The 19,266-nt window shown below is 43.1% G+C and overlaps 1 protein-coding gene across 2 annotated transcripts; it reads right to left on the reverse strand.

The window, feature by feature from the left end:
- Positions 1-13,918, reverse strand: trak1b (trafficking protein, kinesin binding 1b). 2 transcript variants are annotated; one of them, XM_031854151.1, is made up of 18 exons: positions 13,759-13,918; positions 13,158-13,352; positions 9,559-9,635; positions 9,306-9,422; positions 9,094-9,194; positions 8,878-8,971; positions 8,703-8,781; positions 8,121-8,251; positions 7,943-8,017; positions 7,702-7,839; positions 7,525-7,601; positions 7,170-7,418; positions 6,742-7,022; positions 4,773-4,891; positions 4,138-4,360; positions 3,921-4,026; positions 3,304-3,429; positions 1-2,612 (listed from the first exon to the last, which is right to left on the reverse strand). In XM_031854151.1, exons 3-18 carry the CDS (start codon positions 9,607-9,609, stop codon positions 2,018-2,020), a joined length of 2,562 nt encoding a protein of 853 aa, XP_031710011.1. In that variant the 5' UTR covers positions 9,610-9,635; positions 13,158-13,352; positions 13,759-13,918; the 3' UTR covers positions 1-2,017. The 2 variants fall into 2 exon arrangements, with proteins under 2 accessions (XP_031710011.1, XP_031710010.1); XM_031854150.1 differs by having other exon boundaries at positions 6,742-7,025.
- Between the last annotated feature and the right edge of the window lie 5,348 nt (positions 13,919-19,266).

Here is a 19,266-nt window from a genome sequence, read left to right on the forward strand (position 1 = left end):
TTCAGATACAGAATTTTTATTTGAAAAAAAAACAACTCATTACATGATTACCCCAATTACTTACAGTGATGTGTGTTTCTTGGATACGCACTATAATGATTCCTTTATGAGTGAGTGAGCCAGTAATGACAATTTAGTGACAATGAACAGTATATACAGTGAGCACGAAAAAAATGAAAAATAGGTTAAATTCATAGGATTTATTTAAATAAATAAACACAAGTGCAACAACGACTCTTCACCACCTTTGGTCCAACACAAGAAGAACAAATAATGATCAAAAAATAGAGGGTCGAGGCACTATATTGCTTCATTTCTCCAAAAGCTTCTGACCACAATGGCTGATTTGCCACTTCCCTCATCCCTCTCTCCGTCCTCTCTGAGAGCTGTGGCCTCAGCGCATCGATCCGTCCCGTTCAGTGGGCGCAACAACTTCCCCGTCTAATGGCCAATTAGGAAAGTAAACCAAAGTATCTTCAATACTGACTTAAAATCTATTTCATGATTTGTTGAAAGCGACATGTCGGACTCACACCTAATCACTTCAGGAGGGATTTAGGAAGGGGTAAGACTGATGGGGGAGAGAGTGAAGGTAAGGGTGATGTATTTTCACATATTTGGTGTAAAGTTTTGAATCATTTATAAAATGGTGGATCTTAATCCAGTAACAGAGAAGAAGAAACGCATGTTTTAGTGCTACAGAGACTACAAGGAGCCAACTAGTGCGATGGCAGATTTAACAGAGTGCAGCTGTCTGGATGTGAGTGGGATTTTGTGGATGTTTTTCAGAAAAGGCAAGAGTGGGAGTACTACATCCAGCCAGCAGAGTCAGTCTCCAAAGCAGCGATGTGAGTGGAGAGCAGTGGGCGATATCTCAATAGATATATATATTTATATCGATATTCTGATTTTAATGGGTCAGTTCACCCAATTACATAAAATGTAATTATATAAAATTGGTTTTAAATTCCCAGATTTGTACATATGTGAGTCAAACTAACACATCTCTGAGACATTTCAGAGATGTTTCATAATATGAGCGCATAAAACCAAATCTGCATAGCTGCATATATCAGAAAACAATTTGGGTTAAATTATTTTGCTCTTGAGACAGAGCACTAAGTCCTGCCCAAACAATTCATTGCTCTCCATTATCTTTATATTGCGTGAAGGTTCCTTCTTGTCACTTTTCGTCGGCTAGCAAACAACAGAAAAAAGTCTGAAAGCTGCTGTGTGGTGAGATGAACTACCAACAGGGTAAAGAACCCAGAACTACGTTTTTACTAGAACCGAAAAAGTCTTTAAGAAGACAAAAGTGAGCCATCATCAGAAATAAGACTCGGAATAAAGACTTTGTGTAGCAATCATTTTGTCTAAATGTCACTTTTAGGGTAACTATATTTCTGTAAGTTAAGCTAATGCATTTTGACAATATGCAACTTGTCTTATAATGTATTGTGGATAAAACAGAAAGCTGTGCAGTAATATGTTGGCAGGTGCCTTAGCTGCAACACACAGCTAACATTAGCTTGCATTAATTCTTTGACATGCTGAAATCAAGTGGTTTTAGCTAGCTATAGGCATTGTGTTAGCCTTTTAGCCCTTGGTTGCATAATGTGGCGCCATAGAAATAAAATGTGAGTAGAAGGGACATTCACATTCAAATCAATGTAGCTGGATGTGTAGAGCAACGGCCATTTATATGTGCACCGTTGCCATAGCGGGCGAACTTAAACCATAGACTGTATGTATAAACTGGTACGAGTTATTTCTTTGTGTGTCGCTGATTGTTGTCCCCTCTGGTTAGCGTGGTTTTCAGAGTTGGAAAACTCTGAGTCACCTCCTAAAAGCACTAAAGCATGGATAGTGTCTGTGAGGAACCACAGCAGTGATAAGAGACAGTAGTGCCACGTTGTTGTCATACAGTATGAACAGTGTGAGTCAGTGTTTGGGCTCCGGGTGACTGATCAACAGTCGGTCCGTGGCCCTACTCTCTAATGGCCAGCAGCAGTCCAGACTACTCCTGGGGCCCCGGGGCTTTCATGGCCATGCTGGGCCCGACCATGGATGGATAACTCGGGTTCCTCCTCATTCCATCGGGCCCAAAAGGGGAGCCGGATCTGCGCAGCCCGCCCAGAGGCCCCAGGATGGGGCCGGGACTCATTGCTCTGCTTCCTGGACCTCCAGCCACACCCAGCCGCTTCACCTTGTCCAGCAGGTTGAGGTTGTGGACGGTAACGCTAACGTCCGTCTGGCTTTCGCAATCCTTCCCTCTCTGCCTGCCCCTCATCCTCCCCGTCACCTCCTTCAGAATGGAGCGGGCCGGTTTGGAGGTCAGAAAGTTGTCGTAGGAAGGGCTCTTGAAGTCGAAGCCCGCAGACGTTGGCACAGCTGAAGCGCCCTGTCCTGTGGGCGAGCTGGGAGGGGTAGAGGGGTGCAGAGGGTCGGGGTTGGGCGCTCGGTTAGGGGTGATGGAGGTGCTGAATAGGACTCCTCCGTTGCCCTGACCGTACTCCAGGCCCTGGCTCTGGTGATACATTGCAGCTGAGATCCCTCTCTCCTGGAGGAGGCGCACTAACCCCAGAGAGGTGCTGGTGGTGCGTGTTGCATCTCTGCACAAACAAACGAGAGTCAATATCACACTGACTGCCAAATAACTGAGACACAAAGGTTACGTTGATCCTAACAACTAGGGCTGGAGATAATTAAAAAACATAATTTATCATCTTTGAACTGAACTATATGATGATGAAAACATATATTTACATATCATGATACACAATAAGGTCATCTAAATTGATAATAAGAAGTTCCTCAGAAAAATATATACACATATTCAGTGTATAGCTTGAAATATTCATTAATTTCTTTCTCTATAATTTCACTTGAAACGGTTTTGTTAGTCTTGCACTTAAGTTCTTAATTTAACGAGGAAATACTTTTATTTGTCAAGTATTTAGTTCACGCATGAGTATACAAAAATAGGCTGTGTGTTTATCTATTTAATTACCAGGAAACACATATATGTATATATATACATATATGTATATATATACATCGTTATTGAGATATGAAATGACTTATATTGTCATAAAAGCAACGCAGTCGGCTTTCTTCTGCCATTTAAGTTTTTAAGTTTCTTCTGCCATGTAAGTTTCATTTAATCATGAAACTTACATGTCTTGCTTTGTAAAAGTACCCGAACAACAATCTGCTTACTCATTAAGAAACTTCTTCTTACAGTAGAAAGACCTATTTTTAGAAAGAAGCTGGAAATGAAGTAATAGCATTTGAGGACCGTGCCTGAGGTTAGTTGAGGACTCGGACGGCCTGAGACCGAGCCTGCGGGGTGTGCAGGGTGTAACAGCCGGAGTTCCCAACAGGGTGCTGGTCATCACGCAGGAGGACGTCGCTGGGACTGAGTTTAGACTGGAAAACAAAGGGAATAACAAACATGATACTCACTTTCATGATATCTCATCATTGTAAACTGACTGATTTTATTCATACACAGGGGATTTTGTTTCTCCACAAGCGCATGTATTATTTAACGCCCTTCGACTGTCGAGCAGACAGATTACTAAATGTTGCTTGCTTGGAATTCAGACTGAGTGCACATTTAGCCCTCTGAAGGGACATTACCACATTAAGCTGCATTAATATGTTGATATTTAGTGTTATTATATCACATGGAATGTAATACAAAACTCATTTGAGTTGCTTTTTAAAAGCATGCAACATTCAAAACAGAGGAGAGGAGGTTCTTATAAAAGCACATTATTTCATTATGAATTTTGCAATAAGGCATTCACTTTGCGGTTGTTGATTGTGAATGAAGATCAAAGAGAAATTTTGAGAAACTCAAGGGGAAGGGCCAAAAAGTCGACGTTGACCAAACATTTTCAAGCAGCACCACTTACCTTGGCGTGACCCGCGTCAGCTCATCGGTTGGGTGGAGGATCCGACACGTTGTGAAGGTGTAGGTAGAGCTGGTGTGGGCCATGCATTTACCTGGGTAGTATGCAGCTGCAAGTAAAAGGCAAACGCATTACAGTAATTTAAAACAACATGAAACACTGCACGTGTTCCAACTATATACATAAATACAGCATGTTCAAATGTACAGCGTGTCCTCACCCAGGATGTCGGTGTTGCTGAGATGTGGCGATGGGGACGGGGATGGTGGAGAAGGTGGAACGAGGCTGGGCGGAGGCGGCCCGAGGTATGTGTAACACGTGCCGGAGGTGGAGGGCACGGCTGGCGAGGCGGAGGCGGAGGCGGAGGAGGAGGAGGAGGTGGGCAGATTCTGGAAGTATTGCTCCCCCGGTTCCTCCTCCTCAAAGCCACCCCATGGATATACCTGTAGACAACGCAGACGAAGGAGTGCAAATCATTACAGTGTTACCACTTGTACCAATGTTAACTAGGAGAAGGGTGGGGGGTATTTTGCAAGTAATAAGTCAAGTTATATCATATTTTCACACACGAGATTTTTGCTATACATCACTTTCCTCTAAATATCAAAATAAAGTCTATATTTGTGCAATGAAAAAGCTGTATAATTATGGTGAAAATAATCACATTTTGTCACGTAGTGGTAAAAACCAACTAATGCTGTTAACATAATGCAGAATAAACCCAACACAGCTGTACATACGGTAAACATAAAGAGATGCATTTACATGAACACGACCATATTGTAGATACGGACTCAGAAGCCTCTCGCACACACACACATATACACACACACACACACACACACACACACAGACCTGCTCCAGCTCTAGTTCAAGGGGTCTGTAGCCCTTCGGCACGACTCCCGGCCTGGCGTCCAGAATCACACCGAGGTGCGGCTGGGCTAACTGCTGCCAGTGATGCAGCGTGGCAGAGCCTGGTGGAGAGACATGAATACTGCAATGTACTCAATATCTTTAACCACACACACACAAAGCTAAACACTTGTTTATGACTCTTGATATGTAACCGATTCTTTTATCGTCTGTCATTTAATGCTTTTGATACTACATGAATACTGTAGTTTTGTGATACTGGTGCAGGAACAAATTGACAGATAGACGTATGTATGTAGACATCTCATACATATCACATACAGTACTAGCATATGGGCTGATATAAGATTATGCAACAAAAGCAAGACAAGTAACCATTAAATGTATGCATTTAATGCTAATAATTACTTGTCTGACAAGCATATCCATGAAAAAACAAATGAGGAGAAATGCTGCAGAATGAGCGTCAATGATCAAGATGACAAACAAAGGTGGCAAGAATACAGAGACGCTAAGAGGCGATGAAGTGCAGAGGAATGTGATGCAAATGAAATGGAGGAGCAAGTAGAATGAGAAAAGGTTTTTATTTACATGAAGAATTTGAAACAGAGAAAGCAAGCAGTGACAGAATGAGCAAACAGGAAGTTAAATGATAAACAGTAAAGAAACACAAAGACAGAATAATGCATATATAGGAAATGAGACGGTGTACAAATAAACAAATGGATGTTTCTTTAGGACTTTCTCATTTCTCAATTTTCCAGAAATCATCTGCATCTCAAGGATTAAGGACTGAGGAGGCTTTACAGAGGAGCTTTAAGTGAGCTGAAGTGTCTTCGGACCCGAGAAGTGTCTCTCAACATAGCTGGAATAAATTCAAACCATGGCGGGACTCTGTAAAGTAACTGTTCCTTTTGTTTTCATAAGTTGTAGTTATTTAAGATGATCACCGTTTGTCGAGCGTCTTGTTGTAACCCCATTCCTCAATGACATCTCACCTGATATTCCAATTCAGCTGCAATAATAATCAATAATCATAATAACGTTTACAACAGCTGCTGGAGTCCCATTATTTCATCAATAAGAAGATTCTCTTGCATCAAGCACTCATTTGTTGTATTTCTTGTTGTCATATAGATAGAAAGGAGTGTTTGTTTGTACATAATGTATATCACTCAATCATATACATAACATAGTACTTTTGTAGTGCTTCACATGTAAAATATATAAATGCTAGAATATGTATGTGTGTATATAGCCGTGCTTGTAACTGAAGTATGAATTATTACCAGCAGAGGGCAGCACAGGTCAACAACAGCCACCTTTAAGGTTAAATCAACACTGAATCACAAGGGGAATAATTAAACGCTGCTGCTGCTCTCTCTGGGTTCAAACTTCAGGTGCAGCTGTCGAAGTACAAACACCAGCTGTGACAACATTAAATCGCTGGCCTACAGGTTAAGTTTTACACTAACCGGAATCATGTCCATCTAATTAGAAGTCTGTTTCCCTTATCCCAGAGGGAGGTCAAGCTCAGTCAAAGAGTGTGTTTCTGTCTACAACCATCCCCTCGGCTGTGTGTCTTTGTAATAGCTGTGTGGAGACGCAAAACTGCTGGATTTATGATGGTGCATCAGAGACCAGAAAGAGTTGAAGAGCATTAGCGGCAGAGGCCTCTCTTTCGCTCCCTTCATCTTCCTGCTCCCGGCTCGCTCTCTGGCCCACCTCCTTCCTCTCTCCCTCTCTATCCCAGCTCCGGTCTTCCTCGCCCAGCCACAGCCTCTCCCACTCTCCCCCTCCAGCGTCCGCCCATGCCGGCTCTCCAGCCACCTCTCCCCCTCCGTCCCCCAGCCCCGCTTGCTCCCCTTCTTTGTCCTGACCCCTCGGTGTAGCTCGCCTTCCCACTTCCTCCCCGCTTTGCAGCTCGCCCCGCCCTCCCTTTCACCCTCACCTTCAAGCGGTTTGACGATCTGGAGCTTGTCAGGGAGGTAGGGCCCTCGTGAGGCCCAAAGGTGGAGGTTCCCAAGGGACATGATGCTTTCTGAGGGGGTCAACGAGGGGCTCTCCTGGACCAGGGAATCATGCAGACCTCCGTATACTCCCCGTCTCCGCTCCCTCTCCTCTCCCATGAAGCGCCTCTCGCTCAGGTTGTTTTGTCGACGCAGGGACAGGCGGCGCAGGGCGAGCCGCAGGTCCTCCGCTCCGCTGGCCTTCTTCTCTCGGCCTTCTGTGCTGCTGCGGATCAAACAGGGACCAATTTTTTGAAGTACGTGTTATATAAACTGTACTAATAACATTTGGTACAAAGGTACTCTTTGATTCATGTAGATGTCTAAAAATTGTCCTCAATATCAACTTCTCCTCTAATCTATTAATTACCTATCCTGATTGGCTGCCGTCTCCATCAGGATGCTCTGTGTTCGGTTGTCAAGTGCCAAACCGTCCCCGCTGACGTCACCTCCGTACACGCTGGAGTGAGGTGTGCAGAGGCCACTGGACTGCGGCGACGTACGCGCTGACAGAGACTGGTTGGAGCCCGGGATGTTGGCGTTGGTTGGGGTCAGAGAGCGCTGGCGGACTGTCTGGTTGATGTTCTTCACTGTCTCAAACACGCGCCTCCGATGGATCCTGCGCACAACAAAACACGTGAGAATGAGCCAACAGCGTGTGCAGTTTGTGTTTTATTTCTATAACGTAAAACCCTTTTGGTTTTGGACTCTTAGTCCATACGTACTTCTGTTCCTCACACTCGGGGTCGTCCAGGCTCATCTCCTTCCTCATTGTTCCCTCAATCTCAGCTGCCAGAGAATCCTGCAACACATAACACTCCTCATGAAGGACTGGACGACGGTCACGCACACACATCTACAGACACGCTCACACACACACACACACACACACACTCCCTCACCATCGGGTACAGTCCCAGAGGATGGAAGCGGCGAGGGGTCCCTGCAGGGAAGTTTCTGTTCCTCAGGTTCTTCAGCTCCTCGTGGGCCTCATGCAGCATCTCTATACACTCTAAATACTTCTCATCCAACTCCTGGAGCTGTTTGAAGACAACAAAATATTCTTTTTGGAATTAAAGTGTCTGGTATCAGCTTGGCAAGCAAGGGACTGTGGTCAAGACAGGGCAGTGATGTGGAAGTTACCTCTGCTGTAAGCTGCCTTTGGGCATCCTTAGCTGCCACCAGGTGCTGAGAAAGCTCCTCATTCTCCACCGCATACTAGAAACACACATGCAGGTTTGAATTAGCAAAAATGAGCAAAGTATGATAACAGTGACCTTTGAGTTCATGTGGGTTCATGTGTCGGTTCATGTGTGTTCACAGATTTGGCTTTCTTCTGCAGGTCTACTATCTGAGAGAGGAGGTGTGTGATCTCCTCTTGCTGGCGGGAAGCGTCCTCAGTCTTACGAGACAATTCCTCCGCTATGGTGGAGATTTGGAGACCGGACATCCCTGATAGGATGGAAAGGAAAGGTTTAGAGGGAGAGACAACAAGAGAATTAAACAATCCAGTTCAGTCTCATTAAGAGGTTCCCAAACCTTCGGACCATGCATCAAACCGGATTTTCAAAGGACCACTTTCCTCCACAGATACCAACAATGTAGACTGTAGGGCTGTCCTCAAACAAAGAAAGTCTTCGTCAAGTAATCGATTAGTTGATTTAATCGACAGATCTGTAAAACTGAGTTGCTCCAAAAAGAATCACACAAAAAAAAGCACCACTTTGAATTTTGTGTTCACCAGAGATGTGTTCACAAGTTTCTTGAAAAAAAAGCATAAAAACAACGTCTGAGACCAAAAAAATCTTTCATGGGCGTGAACCGGAGTTTGGGAATCACTCATCTCAGATATTTAAGTTTCGACACACATAGACAACATGTGCAAGTGTGATTCAATACTTACGGAGCTCTTTCACACATTCATTGACAAGCTGCTGCTCCTTTTCTTCATAAATTTCAGTCTCTGATTTCAGATGGTGTGCCTGTGTACAAACACGCATTATAAACACTCTATAATCCCAGACGAGTCTTACATTGTGTCAGTGTGTGTGTGTGTGTGTGTGTGTGAGTGGAGATACCTCTGAGCGGAGTGAGAGGTTTTCCTCTTCCAGCTCTTTGACTTTCGTCTGGAGTGTGCCTCCTGAAGCAGTTTCCACTTTACTTTTCTTCCCCCTTTTGACAGATAAATATATACGATAAACTTATGCTTTTACATCTCTATAGTGTGTAAATTATGAGATACATATTTGCAGATTGGAGGAGCGATATTGAGTAACAAAGAAAAGGACGCTAACGTCGGGGAGCTGCTGGACTCGTCCTCGCTCTCCTCCGCTGCATTGGTGTAAAACTGCAGCAGCTCATCCTTCAGGTTCAGCTCGTGGTGCAGCTGGGCCACCTGGAAGAGGACCGTTTATATTCATGAAGACTGTGATTCATTTGAAAGCTCCAGAAAGAGCTACTAAGTGGTGCTCGAGTTGGGATTGTTTGAATGTTGAGAGCAGCAGACCTCCTCTGTGATTTGTGCCACTTGCTCCTCCAGATAGTCATTCTGCTCAGTCAGACGTCGGTTCTTCTTGAGAAGCGACTGGCCGATTCTTGCAGCCAACTCCAAATCTCTCTCTTTCTGTGGTGGGAGGAGGAGGATGGTAGGTTTAGCAGCATATACAAGCGCTGAGTAAATGCACTGAAGAACTCAACGGCTGCATGCACCAGAATGTTCTTCAATTAAACAGACCGAGGAAAAAAAAAGGCCGTCTCACCTCCTCCAACAGACGTGTGACAGCATCGATGTCACTGTAGGTCTTCGTCATCTGGCCCACTCTGTCTGCACATAGCACTGTGGGAATATAAAACACACCAACACAGTGAGAGGAAGGTAGCGAGGTTCAGTTTTATATATATTAAACTAAATCACTTTTGGTGTGACGCACAACGGCACATTATGTAACGCAGAAGGTTGAAGAGGTGGTGGACGGGTCATGTTTAGGATGTGATACTTCCATCACCATTGATCCGATGTTGGTGAACGACAGAGCAGCTCAGCAGTTGGCTCTGTTGCCCTGATGTGAAAGCTGTCATTGACTTTAGAGCTCTAATCAATAACATGCTGGGACAAAAGTTATTGAATATGTTCTGCTAATCCTCTGCAATGCTCATCGGTATTACAACCAGAGGTAAACAATGTAATTGTGGTTTCATTGAGTCACCTTTTGAGTTTCTCCTATTCAACAGTGCTCATGAATGAGGATCCACTCTGGTTAGTGGACTGTGGGGATTTGTGTGTGCATGCGTGTGCACTCGAGGGCTGATATGTCAAAACAGAGCAAACTCAAAGTCAGTGGGCTTCGAGAAACAAAATCCTCTTAATGAGAAGAACAAAAGCTCCGGTGTAAGTTAACCAAGAATCTCACAAAACACTGGTTTTTGTTGCCGTTGCTAGAGACCTTGAAATAAAGAAAAGAGAAAGCTGTTGTTGTAATCTGTTGAAGTCATTAAACAAACTTAATCAGCGAAAGCTCGAGCTACACTTCAATCTACTGCGCACAAAAATCGAAGTGCTGGAAAGAAAGAAATGCCACAATTAAACTCCCTCATCACATATTAAACCTGTCTTTAGTTTCTGTATTTCATAAATGTACTTTACCTTTCTTGTCCTCCTTATAATGCCAGTCATCCAGCTCACGTTCATCCCTCGCTAATCTGTCCATCTCGCTCTTGTTGTCCATCTCTCCGTTGACCTCCACGATGACCGACAAGCAGAAAACCAATCCAAACACTGATCCATTCGCTTTCCCTCTCCTACTGCTACTGCTCAGCTACCGTTTCACAGGCCCAGAGAGACTGAATAACCCTCCGCCCACATGACCGCTGTGAGTGCGAGGGAGGGGGAGAGATGTGAGAGAGTGTGCGGCGCTCTACGGCGACTGAGTTGGAGTAGAAGTTGTGTTGTAATTGAGAGGATGCAGGACGGAAGGAAGAGCCAATCAGTGATGCACTCCCACATCGCTCTCCTTTTTTTAACCTTATCCCCTCGTCTGCCTCCTCTCTCCTCTACCTCCTCCTCCTCTCTCTCCTCCTCTCCTCTCTCCTCCTCTCTCCTCTCTCCTCTCTCCCCTTCTCTCCTCTCTCCTCTCTCCCCCTGTCCTCCTCTCTCCTCTCCTCCTCTCTCCTCTCTCCTCCTCTCTCCTCTCTCCCCCTCTCCTCCTCTCTCCTCTCCTCCTCTCTCCTCTCTTCTCCTCTCTCCCCCTCTCCTCCTCTCTCCTCTCCTCCTCTCTCCTCTCTCCTCTCTCCGAGGTTGCCGAACATCTATCTGCCTCCAGCAACTGTTACCATGGCGACATTTTTCCGCAAACAAACCCCTGACACACACACGCACACACACACACACACACACACACTAACTCTTTACCATTGATCATGCTGCAAACAGCGGCCCAACCACACAATACGGTGTAATGCTAAAATTAAACTGTAACGTGATTTATCACTACACTATTATGAGCTACAAAGGGCTCATAACAACATAGATATTAGAATAAAATAGACATTGAAAAGAATACAAATGTTATAAGCAGGCACAGTGAATGTGATGCAGGAGATAAATAAGTTGTTTGCATACAAAGTAAATAAACAGCATCCTATTCTATAACATTAGAGGAGATACATTAAACAATGAACAATACTCCCTAATGCAGTATAGTGGAATATAACAAAGTATTTACTCAAATACAATGATGAGGTACTTGTACTTTCCTTGAGTATTTTCACTTTATGTTGCTTTATTCTTTTAATCCACTAGATTTTGAAAGTAGATATTGTACTTTTTTACTCTTTTTACATTCATTTCAATTCTGAAATAGGCCATTCTGAATAATAGTACTTTTACTTTTGGTACTTATAATTTGATGCTAATAGTTTTTACTTTTACTTAAGTGAGATTTTGAACCATATACTGTATATAACAAGTGGACGTAGTCAATGTGACTACAGTTTTGAAGCCTCCAGCTAAAACTCCACAATACAAGCTATAGTGGCAAGCAATATGTTGAATAATATTACTACATACTGCAAGATCATGAAAATGTAGTAATATTACACTAATACTATCCCACTTTTACTCGTATATACGTATTAGAGAGTCTACCCTTACTTACTTTTTTTTATGTGTTATGTTTGTGAATTGTTTGTGTTTAGTTTTGTTGTTGTTGTTGTGAACCGTTGTGGTCTCCCCGAAAAAAATGAAATAAAAATGTCTCATGTGTTTAAACTGTAATGGGAAAATATGTCATAGTCTCATGTGAAGGTTTAAAGAATGTAAGTCCTAAAAGAGCAGACACCAAACTGTAGTTTCAGTAGATGACTTTAATTAGTTTAGTATCCAGGTGTCTTGTTATCTGTTATCATTGTGCACTGTTTCTTTCTTCTTCGTATCTGTTATCTTGTGCACTGTTTCTTTCTTCTTCGTATCTGTTATCTTGTGCACTGTTTCTTTCTTCTTCGTAAGACAGAGACACAGAGAGGCCTTGACTAACAGAGATCCTCTGTTTGAAATACTTTTGACTTCCTTTGTGACGCATTATCTGAAGTTGTAAAGGCGTAAACCTTTGCATGCATATATGATGTGTGAGGGTAAAGAATGTCTATTCTGTCTCTGCAATGGTCATTTTAACAATGTCACAGTGGCTTCAAAGGAAGCATCTGCTGTGTGTTTAAATGGTCTATTGTAAGGCAAACTGTGAACAAAGGTATTTGCAAACAGGAGCTAAAGCATCTTCCTGACTGTCTTAAATGAAGTATACTAAGGCTTGAAGGATGACCTGCCTTTTATTGTGTTCTTTGTGTATTCTTGTTAGCTAAGCAGATAACAGGAAGCTGTCTGAGCATAAATGTCCATGCATTGTGACTGTTAGGTAGACCACTCTTACAGATCACTGCAATGTGTCTGTGAGACTGTTCTCTTTGCTTGCAAGCAAATAAATTGACTTTACAAACCTTGATCGTTCATCAAAACTCTGTTTACTTTATATTGATAGAAAACCTTCACTTTCTTCTCCCGACTAGTCATAAGAAATATTCCACAACAAAACCCGTCAAGAAATTCACACTCACATTCCCACAAACTAAAGTAGATTATCTTTCCAAGAACCCATGAAGGATTAAATGTTCCCAGGTCATGTATTCAGACACCAGAGATAAAACCCCGCCGGTTTAATCTCCAGTGTCCCTCCTCAGTTTATATCTCTACTGCATTTCCACCGCCTGAATTTGAAACAAGATAATGAAAAGCTTCCTGCTCCCTTCATCAGGAGCATATCATGTATGTATAATTATGTATGTTCTGTCCTCTCGTCAGACTTACAGAAGTATTTGAGCGTCTCTTCGATCTGCTCGGTGGTCAGGTCGAGCCTGGCGTCCAGGGCGACGAGGGGAGTGTGCAGCCAGTCATCGTGCTCGTAGCCGTAGACGGTGTCAGCACGCAGCCGGTACACCGGCAACTGCTCCTCTAGAAGACTGATGATCTCAAACTCTGGCAGGTCGGTGCTGTTGCACACATCTGAACATCACATAGAGGACAGGGAGGGAGGGGTGGGGGGTCAATGAGCTGCTGCCTGGTGGTGCCCTGCAGGCCTTCATGATGAGGTGTGTCAGGGTCACACGGTACCTAAAATGTTCACTGTCAATCCATTCCTAATGTGTCAATCAGTGTGTCGATACTCAAATTCAAGTCAAATCAATGGTACAAATCACACTTTTGTTTTTTGCTAGAAGGAGCAGCAAGTTTCAGAAACTTTGTAGCTATATTTGGAGATTTTGCTGTTTTCGGTTCAGTCGAAGATGCAATCCTTTTATGTTTGAGTTCACTCTTTTACAACTCACTGGATTCTCCGTAATACAAACTGAAATCAAGGCTCATTTTTCTGAACACTGACACACACACACACACACACACACACACACACCTGTGATGGTCTCGGCGTCCCTGCAGTCGGGCGGAGCCGGGTGTGTGTCAAGCTGGCTGGAGACGCCCTCGCTCACATACTGCTCCTCGTTGCCGTGGAGGTCGGGATCTGGGTCCGGGTCCGGGTCCAGGTCTGGGGCCGGGGCCAGGGAGGGGGCCGGGGAGGCCAGCTTGGCTCACCTCTCACTGGTGGAGAGAAACAGGGGCCATGGGCCTCTGGAGCTGGAGCTCCACTGGGTTAGCAGATCCACCTCACAGACAGGAGACGGCAGCTACAGCGACCTGGAGAGGAGAGATGAGGGAAGTCCACACTCATCAATTAGCCTCTCTCTTTCCCGACTGAGTCTTTAACTTCAAGTGCTGAGTCTGCACTGTGCTGCCTGCCAGCAGGCTGAATAAATCACAGCCTATCCACTGCAGACACCACTCTTCATTCATCGGGAAATGAAAGAAGGCACGCGGGGGTTAAGAGCAGCTCTTGATAACAGCCGATATGATATCATGAAAGAGTACTACTTAATTGATCCGTGACCGGGAAATTATTTTCTCTTGTTCTCCCCAAGTGCTTGTTTTTCCGACGGCAGGTAAAACCACAGAGCAGTGGGTCTCAGGCTGAGATACATTATCTTTTAAATGTTAATAAGGTTCAAAATGATTGGTTCATTTTTGTTGACATATTTGAGTCAAATGATTTTAATGAGAGAAGTTTGGATATCTCTTTTTATCACTCCATAAATCACAAAATACTGTCAGCAGCCATAGAAAAGTTTGATAAGATGTTGTATGTTTAAATATGCAAATGAGGGATTATCTAATGATAACTTTTGTAGAATTTTGGATAAATCTACAGATGGAGATAGACATAGTTATAAAATAAAGACTGACATGTGTATTTGGGATGTTTTCTTTCCACTAGTCTGAAAGAAAATAACCCCAAATCTCAAAACACACCAGTGCATGAAAAACAACATCTCTTGTTTTTTAAGAGAGAAACTCTTGAATCACGAGCCAACACTGCGAATCACACCTCCTGATCTCCCAGTGACCCAGCGAGGCCCTCCTCACACATCACAGACTACTGAAGGAGCCCAGTAAGAGTTTGATCCTGATCCCCCTACCTGAGGTATAGATACAGCAGTGCTTGTGCATATAGCGACCTTGCAGCTCTCCGTCTTTATTCTGCAGGGCTCAGTGTGCCACTGCAGATGCGCAGCAGGCGACAGTCGGATATACACACCACAGATCTGGTTCATGAAATCCACCTGAGTGTCAGATCAAACAGCTAGCGGTGTGGCTCACGGAGGAGAATATAAATAGAGACGGAGAACAGGCGTGTGTGTTTGAGTCTCCTCCACAGATAGGTGGTTGTCTCCGCTTGTTAGAAGATAAAAGACAGCTGGTGATGGACGAGTGCATCTGACATAAAAGGCTTCAATAACATTGGTGTTACAAGCACATGCACGACCACACCAACACATATGAAAGCTGCTTTTATGCACATGCTCTGTTCTTCGTGTAGCAGCTCTACAACCTTGGGACGTCTTTCCCATTGCACCAGCTGTACAGTTGTATTCACTCTCTGTTGTATTGTGTTTGAGAGGGTATCGTATTTGGCCGTTTCATTGGGGCTGATTTCAGGTTTAAACTGCCAACATGCACATGCAAATGTGGGATTAAAGGCATTCTAACACTCCCAGATCACAGTCCCTTTCACCAACACAAGCACATATGTCAACTTGTAAAAACTCCTTATCCTCACATCTTCAAAAAGGGATGAGCTCTTAGCAAGTAAAAGTTATTTAAAAGATCTCCATGAAGACAAATAAGTCCAGACACCAATGATTTCTAAATAAATACTGATCTGTAGTTGGGAATCTGACAGTTAGGAGGAATAGCTCATTGGATGCCTTACAGTAAAAAACTATGGCTGTCCTGCAGTGAATGCTGCTGCTGCTGCTGATGATCATGCTGCTGGCAGCATCCCCACTAAATAGGCCAGGGTTCATTCATGCATGTGGCCCAAACAATGCTATTTGAATGCTGTCTGTCTGAGGGTGTGGCTTCATCGACATCAGAAGGTCGCGTCATCGGATGCGGATCTGTGTTTTCATAATTCGCGTCTCTACAGTAACACAATAAGTGTGGCAGAACATGATCAGCTGACCTATATGATGCATGACATCGCCATTTAAGATCATCGGCACGGAGCTCTATACTCACACTCAGTATGGTGACAGAAAATCCAAACGGGACTCTGGTGCAGTTGAGGAATCCTTCAGGGAGGAGATCGGCAGATATTGATGATTGTCTCTTTGGATGAGCAGGTAGAAAACGGTCCTTGTCAAACAGTCTGTGTGCAGGCCCGGCGGCTCGCTGCGCTATTTCTCGGGTCCGGACTCTCGCCACAGCGCGGACAGCTCTGGATGATCAAGGTCACCTTATGTTGGTTTCCAAAGTCGCTCTTGACCCGGTCCAGTCTTCCTTCCCTTCAGCCATCTCCCTCTGTCTCTCTCTCTCTCTCTCTCTCTCTCCGGAGCCTCCCTCACCACTGTGAAGCCAGCCCAGGAGGAGATTAACACGACTTCTGGTCATCTCCTTCACAATAAAATCAGTATCGGTGAACGGATTTTAACCCCATAAAACAAGGTAAAAATGTATCTTGAGGGATCCGTACTAAATTAAAGATATATAGCACACATTCATAGCTATACATGCGAGTATTTCCAATCTGTAAATAATTTTATGGAGGTCACTGTCTTAAGCAAAAGAGGAAAACTGAGGAAAATGAGCTCCAATGTCTATCCAGAATAAAATGTGATAATAACAATAATATTAATACAATTGTATTTGTATAGTTTAGGTCAATGTGCTTCACAACAAGGTGAAGAAACAAGATCATTAATAAAACGTGCAAAAACTGCATCATAAACCACTAAAACAGACCAGGAATGCATAAGAGCAGTAACATGTAGAAGTCAGTATAAAACAAAGGAAGCGTGATAGTTAGTTAAAGGCAACGCAGAACAAATACTGATTTAAAGCTTCCATCTCTTACAGCCTCAGGCAGGAAATATAGTTTTCTTATCTATAACGTGCAATAATCTGCTATAGAGCGATTCACATGCTCAGATGTGAATGTGTAGGCTACCGATATGGTTATTGGTTATGAACACCACAATATTTCTCCAGTCTCTGTCTTCATTTGGGAAATTAAAAAGAGACTTTTGTGCTTTTAATTTTAAAGGGAAGATTTGTTTCTGCTTTTGCTTCCTGGTAAACTCTATCTGACTTGACAGTTTATCTCCTTGCTGCCGTCCAGACACCCAAACCAGCACCCAGCCCGGTCTGAATCGAGCATCAGTGACGTCACGAGCACCCACAACCGGAAGGGGACAGGCTTCCGTTTTTATAACGCACATGTAAAGTAGGAAGACCGCGTCCAAGTCACCACAATAATAAATTGCATGTATTTTAATAGTTCACAGTTTTTACTCGTTTAATTCAGTTCAGGCCTAATTAAAGTATACCAATACACACACACACATTATTCTCCAGCAAGGTGGATTATTATGCAGAAAAACATTCTTCCATCAACATACGACATGAACATTTTTATTTTTATTTTTTACGGAACGGTGACTTAAAGATTAAACTAATTCCAATGAATCTGCTGCAGTGATTTCCTCCCACTTGACCAGCGAGACTGAAGAGAGAGGATCCATCGTCTCCAGAGAATAACTAGAATAACATGGCGGACTCATAAAATCTCTCCTTTTCCATCTGAAGCTGTTCAAGGTCAAGTCATTTTTATTCTTTAGTGCCTTCCTCTCTGACCTGACCTGACCTGTTGTGACCCTTATGTTGGTGTTTGCCAAGCTTCCCTCTCCCGCTTGCATTGGATCCAGAATGATGCAGGGCGTCTTTTAACGGTAACAAGCAGACAAACCATATTTCCCATATCGGGCTACTGGCCTCCCTTCAGTGGCTCTCTTTTAGAATTGATTTTATTTCCTATATTACACAAGCTACTAACAACCTTTATCTCAGCTCTTTTGAAACCATACGTCCCGTCCAGCACAGGGACCACGGGCCTTTGCAACTGTAGCCCTCAAACTCCCAAAACTGCCCGTGAGGCACATTGTCTGTTTTTAAATCTCATCTTAAAACACATTTGTATTCTCTGGCTTTGACTATCTGAGTTACTATATTCTTATATATTGTCATTTTAACATGTCTTTTGTGTTCTATTGTGTTGTTTTTATGTTAGTTTGATTGTACCTCATTTCGGTCGACTGATGTTATCTTTAAATGTTCTTTAGAAATAGATTTGGATTTGGGAATCAATCGCACTACTCTGGATCGGAAAATGTTGTAACTGACTGCATTATTTATTTGCAAAGTGTAACGTAAAGTGTTAGCCCAAGGAAAGGCCTAACTCTAACATGAAATAAAACACTATGGTTCTGCTTAGTGAGATTACGGTGACCTTGTGCTACTTTGGGGTCCTATCTGGCTTTATTTTGTTGGTTTTGATAGATATGTATTCATGATCTGTGCTTGATGTTTAGTGCGATCAGTGGATTTACTGATTCAGACATGAGCATATGCTACTGTAAACACAACTCTATACATTATGAGTGATATCAGGTCACGTCATCTAACCTTTTAGCAACACAGTATTTTTATTGGCCTTTATACATCAATAATCAAGTAGAAGTAGTGTACCAAGTCTGTTCAGTGTGTTACATCCATTTACATCGATGGTTTATGCACTCAGAAAACCACATAGGCCTACTGAATTAGTAATAGTTATCATATTACTATGTTTTCTTTTTTTTTTAATAAGTCAGACTCACCTTTATTATCTGTGTATCTGTGAGTAAATATAAAATAAGTATATATAAAAAGCACCAATGACCAACAATAAAACAAAAATAAACAAGTTAATATTCAAGTCAAGTGGTCTGTAAATTGTAAACAATACAAAGAAATGAATGCAGAATGGATGGACGGGATTTGACGTATTGATATATCGTCAGCTCAAGTACATTTTATTTATATAGCCCAAAATAAAAATAAACTGCATTTGGATTTACAATTCGTACAAAATGACAGCATCTATCAGGAAATAAAGTTCACAATAAACATTATGGTACCCCATCATATCAACAAGTCCATTTCTTATGTCTTAAATACAACTTATAAAGTATTATCAGCCTGCAGAGTGGCAGAAGAAAGTGATCGGGGTGCAGCGCTTGAAAGCAGCAGCTGACCGTCATGATTGTAAACCAACTCTTGACCGTACAGCAGGAACAGGGACCTATAATATCAAAGACCACAAATACATACATGCACTGATCAGTTATCAGTGACAGCAGACAGACTGAGGTCGGATGGAGGAGTCTCGCTACAAACCTCGCTGTAATTCAATCTTTTAACAGCAGATGGCAGCAGATGGCCTCTGAGGACATCAAGACACAATGTTTCTCGCGCATAGCAGAGCTGTCTC

Source organism: Anarrhichthys ocellatus, unplaced genomic scaffold (genome assembly GCF_004355925.1).
Source record: "Anarrhichthys ocellatus isolate YVR2014 unplaced genomic scaffold, GSC_Weel_1.0 scaffold14, whole genome shotgun sequence".
Lineage (NCBI taxonomy): Eukaryota > Metazoa > Chordata > Actinopteri > Perciformes > Anarhichadidae > Anarrhichthys > Anarrhichthys ocellatus.